The 12,610-nt window shown below is 34.6% G+C and overlaps 1 protein-coding gene across 2 annotated transcripts; it reads right to left on the bottom strand.

Moving 5' to 3' along the window:
- Window positions 1–369: 369 nt before the first annotated feature.
- On the bottom strand, window positions 370–3,588 carry LOC131154825 (uncharacterized). 2 transcript variants are annotated; one of them, XM_058107595.1, is made up of 5 exons: window positions 2,343–3,588; window positions 2,108–2,224; window positions 1,520–1,683; window positions 1,233–1,428; window positions 370–1,142 (listed from the first exon to the last, which is right to left on the bottom strand). In XM_058107595.1, exons 1-5 carry the CDS (start codon window positions 2,979–2,981, stop codon window positions 957–959), a joined length of 1,302 nt encoding a protein of 433 aa, XP_057963578.1. In that variant the 5' UTR covers window positions 2,982–3,588; the 3' UTR covers window positions 370–956. The 2 variants fall into 2 exon arrangements, with proteins under 2 accessions (XP_057963578.1, XP_057963587.1); XM_058107604.1 differs by having other exon boundaries at window positions 2,346–3,558.
- Window positions 3,589–12,610: the final 9,022 nt, after the last annotated feature.

The following is a 12,610-nucleotide window of genomic DNA, read 5'->3' as shown; positions in this document are numbered from 1 at the left end:
GGATTTGTATTGAATTTTGAGAAAAATATAATATCAAATTGTATTAAAATTTGTCCAGATTCACTTAAACTCAAGTCGAAGATTCAAAATTTCTGCTACCAAATGCAGTGTTAGAATTTTTCAGATATAAACAAGATACTAATTTCTTTCTTATTTTCTTTTCCATTTTTTTTATCCCTCTTAAAGTTTAATTAAAGTAAAAAAAATCACTCCATTTCACTATTAATGCTACTTAAATTGCACTATAAATGCTTAGCATATATTTAATGTCAATTAAATCAGTCTTCCTTCTGCAAGTGTGTTACTTTTTAAATACCTGCACACAACTCAAAAGCAAGGTGAGAAACTGTTGGCTCGAGGCAATGGAAATTTCCTAAAACAGCACACCACAAGTACCATTTAGAGCAATCCTTGTTAAAACCCCTCAAAAGTCTTTTACCTGCAACATCTTTTCTCCCATCCACAAGACTCTACTCATTCACTGCTCCCTTAAATTACAACCATCTCTCTCTCTCTCACACACACACACACACACACACACATACACAACTGAAAGTCTGAAACCCATAATGGAGGTCAGATCCTTGGACCCCACGTAAACAAGAAGAAACAGAGCATAATCAGATCCACACGCGATAGTTTGTTACCAATGGAGTGCCTGATTCATCAACCAGCTTACAAAAGAACAAAAGGCACAACCACCACACTTTTCTCACAAACAAATCTGCACCCCTCATCCCCACCCTCTCTCAGATTCACATGCCCATGGTTTCTTTCTGCCTCTTTCATTCTCACATATTACTCAGATTCAGATTGCATCTGCCTGCTCTCAGCAACAAGAAACGGAATTTCTGTATCCATCCTGTTTGAAGAGATGGGGGCAAAACTATGTTGCATCCTCTCTCAATTAACAGCAGACCAGCCAAGACACTCCAACAAATGGGCTATAACCATTTTTATAACTTCAGATTGAGGTCAACACTTTCTCCTCCTCCTCCTCCTCCTCCTCCTCTCTCACAGTTGTTCGTGTGGGACGCTGCTTGGCTAATCTGCGACTTAGCCGGTGGGAGGAAGTTGTAGAAGAGAGGCTGTTGGATTGACCCGCCTGTATTTGGTCGGAGAATTGAATCTTCTCTGCTTCCCTGGAAATTCCCCAGAAACAAACACTTCAATGAAAAGCATTAACATGAAATCATTGATATAGAAATTGGGCTTTTGGCTTTTAATCTCACTTGAAAATGCAGTAATTCAAATTCAGAGAATTCAGTGTAGGGTGTAGAAGCATGGGGAGGCTTAGAGTTGGAACTCGGAAATGGCGATGTCGTAGGAGGGGCTAGTGTGAGGAAATCTCCATCAAGAATCCCATTTTCTTCGGTGCCCTTTTTGGAATCCATCTCTGATGTGGATGCTGAACATGAAGGGCCTTCTCTGAAAAGTGCAGAATCAACATGTGAAAGGAGAATGATTACAATAAGATATGTAAAAAGCCAACACAACACAACACAACAAAACAGCTAACCTAATAGGGTTGCCTGGTTCAAAATTGAAAGTGCCTCCATTGCCACATGAACCTGGTTCATCTGATCTACTGATGGAATGAATGCTGGTAGGAAATTTACAGTGGGAAGGGGAGCCTGGTGGATTGTCTAGACAGAAGGGATATGATCTCTTCCAGCCAACCATCTACATAATGCATTTAACATAATTCAACACAAATAAACAATCAGTCATCTTTCATGCCACAGCTTAAAACAATAAAACCTTTTATTCAAGGAGAAATAATAAGAATTCTAAATAAAGATATCCAAACACATCATAGAAATTAGGTACCTACCTTTTAATATGTCCCTGTTTGAACTTGCAAAACAAATGCCAATGAAGAAAAATTGTAAAGCAAAATATATATACAGAAGTTCACCATTGCAGCAGATTCATATTTCTCCACCATAACTAATTAAAAAAGTCAATATTCTTCATTCAAGAGAAAAAAAAAATGTACTGGAATCCATACAAAAGAAATGAGAACAAATCTACTGCATCCCAGTCGTGAATAATTTATCAAACTGACAAACGAAAAAATTTTAGAAAAAAATTTGTGGAAGCATACCTTCTCCCCCTCTTGACAAATGGGAGTGTTATAGTTTTCACAGTAGCTTTGGTTTGAAGGGGGCTCTGAATGAAAATTCAGTGCGGGAGATACTGAAGTCGCTGAAGAAACTTTTCCCTGCAAATTCCACAACAGATTTCTTTTTCCATTAAAATCAAAACAGAGGGAAACAAAGTCTCAAAACAACAAAAACTCATTTAAAATTTTCTAAAAAAACAATATTGCAAGTTAATACCACGGGTGAAGGTTGCTGGCAGGGGGGCTGTGGTCTGGGCATCACAAAGGGGAGGGACCAATTAGAACTTGTTTCATACGGCAAATTCCCACGAAATGCTAACCCAGGATCCAATCTGCGATTCTCACCACCTTCGAGACTGTACTCATAGTTCCACGACTTTGAAACATTGCCGTGATTCGGGGCCGGAACGGGCGACCACCCATTGGCCAGGCTCGGTAATTGAACGGAATTCAAATTGGGAATCTCAATGTCGATGTTTGGGATCAAAGGAGCGAGTTTTAATTGGGAATTCGGGTCAGGAAGAAGACTCGTCGGCGACGGAGGGGGAAAAGGGATCGAAGAAGACGAATGGGACTGGCTGTAATTGGGAAGCGGCAAAGGCAGAAACGAAGAACAAGTCGGCGGCGAAATTGATATGGAGGAGGGTGATGAAAATCTAACGGCTGCGTCTTTTTTCTGCTCCTCTAATCTGATCTTCTCGAGCTGTGCGACGCCGAGTCCTCTCTGTGGGATTTTCTTCTGCTTCTGTTTTTTGGAAGATTTGTGACTCTGAGCACCACCGCTGCTACCGCTGACGACACCAGTAGCAGAGTTAGTGCTATTGATAAGCCTCTGGGGATGGTCTTCTTGAGCCATTCCTGTTCATTGCCATCTAATGGGTGCATACAGAGAATGAGTTTAGCAACTTTGTAGAGAACCCAATTGGGAGGATTCATAGGGGACACGAATGGCCATTGTTTGGGAAACAAAGAAAGCGGAAACAGAATCTGAGAGCTCGGAGGAACACCCAGAAGCACAATCTAAAACGAATTCAAGAGATACCCAAATCCCCATCTAGATTACCAAAAATCTCGCTCGGCATGGAGCCAAAATAGGCAAATGATGGGAAAGGAAGGAACCCACAAACCTAGCCAAAGTTTCAGCAAGGGTTGAAGAGAGAGAGGAAGAGAAGAAGAGAGAGAAACTGAGCTACGGATTTTTCTGAAACCCAGTTGCTTTGTCTGTCCGAGAGACATGAACAGATCAAGTATTTATAAGAGCGTTTTTCAAAATTCAAACCAATGGAAATCCAGCAACTGCGAATGATTTGCCCTTCTCTTTTCTCGCCCAAATCCTCTCACTCCTCCTAGACCGACTCTCTCTCTCTCTCTCTCTAAATCATAGTCATACTATGGCATGCAGTTCCAAATTCCAAAACCAGCGAAGTGACAGGGCTGCATCGGCAAGTTAACCTTGCCTTTTTTCGTTCCATTATGGGGCATAGAGCAGCCTTTTGGCCCCAACTGTGGGGCCCACGTATGTCCTTCACACGTGCATGTGATTCACCCCCCCTGGCCCCCACCCTGTCCTGGGCCCCACCATTCCCATCCTTGATTCTGCCCCTCCAAATCATAATCTTTTTACATAATAATAATAATAATAATAAGCATTATAAAATGAACATCTCCTTCAAAGCCATCCCCTTTCATTGCCTACTTTTTGTGCTTATTTTGCACTGCCTTACAATTTTGTATGCCCATAAAAAAAATTTTGGTAAATCAAAATTTATTATGTTCTTGAGTGTGTTTTATTGAAAATTTTCCTTTTAATATAAATGTTAATTATGAACACAGATAAACTTTTAATTATATTTGTTTTACACTTCATAGTAATTTTGGTAGTTCAATGAAATAATTAATTTTTCCTTGTTTTATTATTTGTAAAATGGTTCATGTTCATTTATAATAAATGGTGGTATATGAATAAGATATGATAATGATCTATTTTAAAATGGAAATATATTGACAGAGGCGGGAGGTTCAAAATCTTTCAAAAGACATGATAGTTGTCAGATAACATTTACTAAGCATGAAACGAGTGATTCAAGTTGAAACTTATATGTCATAAATGTGTATATTTGTCTGTACATGCATACACACCGGCACAGGTGTAATGAGTTTGTCTTCTCAAAAAAAAAAAAAAAAAATTCTCGTAATGTTTTTTAATATTTTAAGGATGTATTTTGCACTAAAAATCTTATTTGTTGCATTATTTTTTTCTCCATTTTTACTAATATACAAAAAATAAATTGATTGAATGATAAAAATAAGTGTTTAAGAGGCCTCGTTACTCTTACTTTCATGGAGAGGTTGTTTGTAACGACCTATCACTTATATATATATATATACAGTAAACATTCCTACGCAGTGGAAACAAAAGTATATCACTATTACAACATAACTGTACAATACTAGAATCCAATATATACAAGTCATATCCATACAAAGTAAACTCCTTTATCCTCATCTTTCCCAAAAATACAACTCGTCAAAAACTCACCCAAAACCAGGGTGACCAAACACTCTCTCTATCCGTGAGTCTGATCTGCTCGCCTATCTGTCTCACCTGAAAAATGTTAGAATAAAGGGTGAGTCGACGGTCAGTAAGTGGAAATATGCTATCACTAGTGTGTGGTGACTAAGTTAAGTATGCTTTTAAAGTAATAATTGTTTTGTAATGCAATAAATAATTTGTAAATCATATCTTTCAAACATATCTTTCCTTCTCAATTAAAGTACACTGTATCATCTGTATTTTTCTACTTTTCATACTGATAATATCATATTATACTGTAAAACTGTAAATATATAAACATCTGTACTTTATCTTTGGGATTCTGTACGTCATGATTTGACCCCTCATGATAGGGTTGTGCGGTCCGTAGGCGGGACTCTATCTGGTCGGCCCTCCAGATAGGTCATCATACTCTACACTACCTCAGCCCGGCCAAATTGCATCATCTCCTAAACTCGGGATTGACTACTACCTCGTCAAACCAGCCCCCTCAACCTAGTGTACTGGGGAGTTGCATACTCTCCGAGTACGACTGACGGTACCCACATACTATCTGAGTTATGTGGTTGCACTCTATCTGTATCTAGCAACGGTACCGTGCTCTATAATCTGTATCTGTTTGTGTAACTTTCCTCAGGGATCTGAAACTATATACATATATACTCTTTTACTATTTTCCGTTATGTTTCCAAAATTACCTTAACTCTATGTTTCTGTACTGTAAATACTGTATCTATAGCATCTTGATGCTACTTCTGTATATTTATCTGTGTATTCTATATATATACTCTATCTGTGTGTTCTGTATGTTATGGTAACAGGAAAAACATAGAATGTTATAATACTGTATATATATATATATATATATACTGTTCTGTAATAAACTGTAATGTAAAATACTGATAATGAAACTACTTGTATAAAAACTGTATATGTAAGTAAATTTCTCTGTACATGTATATCCTTATCTGTATAATCTATTTAATCTCTCACTGAGATTGAGGCGTTACGTACCGCCGTCCCTCAATTCAGTATAATATGATATATTATAATAACTGTATGAATTTCTTCATCTCATAAAAATCTACTTAGGCCACACAAACATTTAAACTCATATTTTGAAAATTCTGTATAGCAAAATAGTGTAGTTATGCATTTATAAAATCTCTATTATCATTACAAAAATTCCTAACATAGCATATTTCTCTTACCGTAACTTTGAAAAACCCCTATAAAAATATGGCTATATACCCGTAGGATTCCTAACCCGACATACTGAAAACGCAATCTCTCAGAACAAAATATCAGTATTTCCTAGTCTACATCATTTTTTATAACTGTCAGGAAGTCAAAAATTCAATAAAAGACCTTACCCAAAATTTGGGATGAAATCCAACTTTGTTTTCTCGACGATCTGTTCCGACAAACTTGTGGGGAATTCCACCACGAGCGTCGTGGTAGCCTTGGATTGTCGATCTGGCAATTGATGGGGCCGGAAATGAAGAGAGAAGGGAGAGAGAGTCGTAGAGAGAGAGAGGAGAAAGAGAGAGCTCAGTGAAAAGTGAAAAATATCTCAGATTTCTACTATTTATAAACCAAGGGATTTTGTCGACGAAATTCAGGCTGCCTCAGAACCCCTCTCAGCATTTTCTCATTGACGAATCCCTATGTTCGTCGACGAAATTTCTTAACCACTCGTTGATGAAGTTTACGGCCTCCTTCTATTTCTATATCTATTTTCCTCTCTTTTTAATATTTGAATATCAATATTTTCTGGGTCGTTACATTGTTTATCTCTCATTTGATTTAAGCTTTGTATTTTATTATTATTTTATTGTGTAGTAAAAAGATCAACTTAAATATTTTAAATATTTATTTTCTCAATAAATCTATACAATAATTAGAGAGATTGAGAGAAGAGAGAGTAATAAAGAAGAAACATTGATTGATATTTCAGTTAGGAAATTTTTGTAATTGTTTAATTACAAATGGAAAGGATTCTCACTACCTTGTAATAGAATTTCAAAACTCAATCCAATGTTTATAAGATTTTTTCATTCTATTTTGTGTAAAATTAACACCTGCAAAGAGAATAAAACATGAAAAAAGAGAGAGGCAAATAACCTAAAATATAGGTTACTTGAAATTGAAAGTCATAAACCATTTAAAATTTGAAAAAGAGGTCTCAAATTTTTCGATCCAATTAACAACCATTAGTGTCTTTTTCCTTTTTGTGCATATTAAGATATTGGACCCGTAATGATACAAAGCAAGACGATGAGGTGGTTTAAATATTTTCTTTTTAGGGCCGAATGATTCTTACAAGAAATATGACTAAAGATTAACTTTTAAAGATAATATTATGCATACCTTAAATAGTATCAATATTGTTATGCGACCATAAATAGCACTTGTAGTTTGCAATAATATACAAATTATTAATTAGGCAACACAAGAGTGATCCAAAGATTCTTAACAAAAAGGAGTTGAAGGCTAGTTAATAAAAGATAATATCATGCATATCAATATTGTTATATTAATAAAAATTACCGATTACAGACAACATGGACTCTTAATCACATTTGAGTAAGCCTTCTTTTCACCTACATCCACACTTACTTTGCCCTTTGTAATAATTTTACGAGCTCATTAAATTAAATTAATTTTCTTCATTTCATTAATTGAAAAATTGTTCCTTTTCTTTAGTAGTAAATAATAGTATATAAACAATAAATTGATGATGATATATTTTAATAATAATATGAAAATGTTAGGTGCCTTTATCTTTTTTTAGAAGTGCAATTTTTAAAAAAATTTCAAACAATAATGAAAGTTGTCAGACAAGATTTACTTAATTTGAAATGAGAGATTCGACCTGCAACATGTCGTATTCGTACTAGTTTGTCTAGACACGCATACACACCGACACAAATGTAATGAATTAGTCTCCTAAAAAAATTTTTAAAATAAAGAATTTATCAAATTTTTTTACACAAGGATGTATTTTATACTAAGAATATTATTTATTGCATTAATTTTTCTCCATTTATATTAATATGCAACATATAAATCGAACGAAAGTATAAAATAAATGTTTAAGAGATTTTTTTTTAAAAGAACTGAGTTTTCAGTCCTTAACTATACTTAAATGATTTTCCTCGCGCACACAAAATAGAGGCAATTTGAAGGTTATATTAATATGAATTACTAATTACAAACAAAATGGACTCTTAATCACATTAATGTTAGCCCTCTTGGCCTGCATTCACACTTATTTATTTTGCACTTTGTGATAATTTGACGAGCTTGTTAAATTAAATTAAATTTATTTTCTTTGTTTCATTAATAGCAAAATTGTTCCTTTTCTTTGGCGATAAATAGTAGTATATAAAACAATAAGTGGATGACGATATATTTCAATAATAATACGAAAAATGTCAGGAGCCCTTATTTTGTTTTAAAAGGCGCAAAGTTTAAAATTTTTCGAACAATAATGACAGTTGTCAAATAAGATTACTTAACTTGAAATGAGCGATTCTATGAACAACATGTTGTATTTATATAAATTTGTGTGGCCACATACATATACACAATGATACGAGTGTAATGAACTTGCCTCGTAAAATTTTTTAAAAACAAAGAATTTTGTATCTTATACTAAAAACCATATTTATTGCATTATTTTTTCTCTATTTATATTTATATAAAATAAATATAATCTCTCTCTCTCTCTCTCACACACACACACATACACACACACACAATAAAGGCAATCTAAAACAAGTTGAAAGGTCCATAGCCAAGAGATCTCATGTGCTTCTCATGGTATGGGAAAGAGGAATGGTGGGCATGCCTTTCTCAAGAGGGCCCACCTTAGCCACAGCAAACTATCTCTAACTTATTGGAAAGAGAACAAAAATAATTGGTTGAAGAGGTCCAGCCCACCCACCCATCCCAAGTAGGACAATTAATGGAGCTACCATCACACCAACTCCCACCCTCTTAATTCTCATCCATACAGCATCCCAAATACTTTGTTAGATACACTCAACATAAGGACCCCTTTGTTAGATATAAGGACCCCTCCTTCAAATACTTTGTGGATCTACCCATAAGATCCTCTCTACCATCTCCCCCTTTTCTTTCTTTCCTTTCTTTAAAATATATGTATTTTTAAGATAAAAGGTACTAATAATCCTTAAAATTTTAAAAATGTTCACATACGTCTTCTGAAATTTCATATATCTCCATTGACATTTAATTTTTGAAATACTTATTCCTCTCAAGAAAAGTTTAAAGGGAGGTTAGTACATTTTTAAGCAAATTAAGAACAGTTTTGAGATTTTCTCGAAACTTTATGGTTTTTTCTTGTTTTTTTGTCAAATTTCGAGAGAGGTCGGTATTTTTATATTTTATATTTTAGTGGCTGATTGTTAAGATGTTTATTCATGGTATCTTATATAAAATTTTGTGCAATTACATGGTTGAAAATTAATAATTTCTTGGAAAATAATTAGGAAATTAAACAAAAATTCCCTCCCTCTCGAAATATAACAATTTCTATGAATTAATGACTTGAAGATAAAAATAAAATAAAATTACTTTTATCTTTTGGGGTAACACCCATCGAACATTCACTCACTTTGAGATGATTGTTGTGAAATGGGATTTTACTTCAAGCAATTTAATATGCTTTTGATGAAATGCAAAAGCCAACATTTGGCATTGGTGTCACGGCTTGATCTAGGCTGTCAAATTAAAAATACAAGAAAAAGACACGCGATAACGTAATTTTTAGAAAAATATAAATATCACGAGATAGTGTATTCTTTCTACTAAAATATTCGTATTTCTTAAATTTGTGTAAAGACATGTTGCCATACGACATATTTAGAGGAAGGAATATAATACTTCAACGGCATGCAAGTTGATCTTTCTCTTAAAATTAAAAGTCTATGACACTGCATGCATAAACAAGTTAGAATAATCCAAATTCAAATATATTAACTCTAAATCTCACAACTCAAACTCACTCATTATTTTTAAAGAGAGGACTCTCACTTTGAGCATGAGCATTGATGATTTATGATTAAGATAACCACTACATTAGCATGTGGTATCCACAAATTACTTTGTTGAGAAAAGAACTCAGGATTGCACAACGGAATATAAACACAGCAAATAATGAAAACCAAAATATAATTCACACATGCAGTATATCTGAAAGCAATAAGAATCCACATAAAGATTTACGTGGTTCAGCAAACCCTACATTCACAGGAGCAATTGATAAAGATTTCATTATGAAAATCTCAAAGTACACAATACAATGACTTATAATGATTTTCTTTTATCACAATATACCCAGAATGACATATTTAACAATACCACGGAGACTTCTCTCCAAATACCCAACCATTCTAATGTTTATTTTCAAAATTTGAAATCATCCTTGCAGCCCCGAGCCAATTCGTTGATGAATACGAACAATTCGTCAACGTTTTGGATCAATTTGTCGACGAATTACGCCTATTCGTCGATGACTTCTGGAAGTATGAATTTATCTTGTCACGACTCGAACTTACTACCATTTTTTTTCCAACCTCTGATACTGTACCTGTATAACTCAAAAATACATATATGCAACGGAATCATAAACACCAAGCTGGAATACAATACCAGAGTTCTAGTACCATCACATATACATAATTCACTTTCCAAAATATTACTACAGACACAGGTGTACAGAACATCTCTACGTACAAAAATAATTCTCACCATACTTACTTTCAATACACTCTTTACACCCTGCCTTGGAGCACTAGGCTTGATCCTCCTGAGATCCTGAAATATTGAAATGAATATCGGGGTGAGACACCTTTCAGTAAGACGTGATAAGTTATTATCAGTGTATGGCAACATGAGTTTTAATATAATAAAACACATTTATTTAATCATTAATTCAACTGAGTAAATGTATAAAACTGTACTCACGCATATACATGTATTTTGATAAAACAATCTTTTCTCAAAACATGTTTAAGTTTAGTAAAATGTCTCTATGTAAATAAAACAGCATATACTCCATCAGGAACCTCCCCCGTAGGGTTTCACTGGCTAAGGTCATGCTTCCCCCTATGACAGGGTTGTGCGGCCCGAAGAGTGGACTTAACCGAAGCTAGCCACTAGTAGGTTAAGTCAACTTCAATATATGTACGTAGTACGATTGACCTGTCATAATTGGTCCGAACCCAGGGTGGTCAACATTTCTACGCAGACCCAATCAACTATCAATCACCTACACTACCATCCCAGGTCAGTGTGATTGCACTCACTTCTTTAATACTGTAGCTACGGTACCGTGCTCTTCACATCAATCATCCACCAAGGTTCTTAATTCATATATATTGTCATTTACCCAGTGTTATATAGTATCAATATGACGAACTCCTCATATCAATATAACCAAATCATAAGTTCGGTATTTATGAGTTTTCAAAGTCAAAACAAGAGCTTTTTAAAAATATCTTTTACTCAAATGTATTTTTATATGGGACAAGTTTTAAATCATATTAGTGTTATAATTTTTTTTAAAATTTGGTCTTGGTTGGGTTTAAAACCTTAGTTATGCACCTCTCAAATTTCCTGAACACTTTTTAGTATTTGGAGCATAACTTTTGCTAGAAAACTCCAAAAAGGGCAACCTTAGTGTCTACGAAAAGTTAAGAAAAAATCCTACAACTTTTGTGTTGAATACTTTCACTGATTTGGGTAATCAGTCGACGGTTTGGGATAATCAGACGACAATTTCAGGAAGAATGTGGCCCAGATAAAACAGTCAACTAATTAGGGTAAACAGTCGATTAATTAGGTTAAACAATCGACGGTTTATGTTGGGATTCAAGCCCCAATGGCTATAAACAACTAGTTTTCAAAGTAAACAATTACTTTGTAAGTCCAACGACCATAAACCGGCTAGTAACTCATTTGGTCTATAAATACAAGGTCAAAGACTTGTTTTACAATAGATTTTAGTAATCATACATTACATACAAGTACACTTCAATTAGTTCATCATCTTTATGCTAAACTTCTCTCTTAGTCTTCAATCTTGTGGTGAATCATTATTTTGAGAGAGTTGTGTGAGGATTTTCATTGTATCAAATATTAGCTCATTTAAGGAGCATTATTGTTGTATTTCATATTCAACTTGTAAGGGTTCTTTGTGAACCAAGTGGTAAGGGATTGGTTCCCTTGGAAAGGCTGTTGGTGAGCGTAAAGGGATTTCTTCTCATGTGAAGGCTCTTGGTAAGCGTAACGACCTACTTAATTTCCACATTTTTTTCCTTTTCTTTTAAAATAATACAAAATCTGCATAATAAATCTAGCAGATCATAATCAACTTGAACCCGTGGGTACCAGGGATATAACAGAAATACAAACGGAAGCCTAAGCAGTAGGAAACACAAAAATCATAATAACTCATAACACCATACACGATACCATCCATCATAATACCAGAGTTACTATATCCATTATATTTATATACACATCTCGAAAAGAAAGTCCTAGGGACATTTCCCACCAAATCCAACCGTCCCCACCAAAACTTACCCTTCAGAGAGGGCAGATTAACAATACTATCTCAGTAGAGCTTTATCCGCTCTCCTATCAGGGGCTCCTGAAATGTTTATGAAATTCAGGCTGAGACACATCTCAGTAAGGAAAATAAACTAATACTAGTGTGTGACAACATGAGCATTTCTGTGATATATATAATCATTTACATAAACATAACCAGTAAAACTGTATATCTCATTTATGGGAAAAACATGTATAATCAAAGCATAGCAGAACATACAGGATTCTTATAGCATAATTCATCTCATATAAATATAATACGAAAACAACTGTGGTAGGTTAGCTGGCTG

Source organism: Malania oleifera, chromosome 1, assembly GCF_029873635.1.
Source record: "Malania oleifera isolate guangnan ecotype guangnan chromosome 1, ASM2987363v1, whole genome shotgun sequence".
Lineage (NCBI taxonomy): Eukaryota > Viridiplantae > Streptophyta > Magnoliopsida > Santalales > Ximeniaceae > Malania > Malania oleifera.
This window is presented reverse-complemented; position numbering and strand designations above follow the sequence as displayed.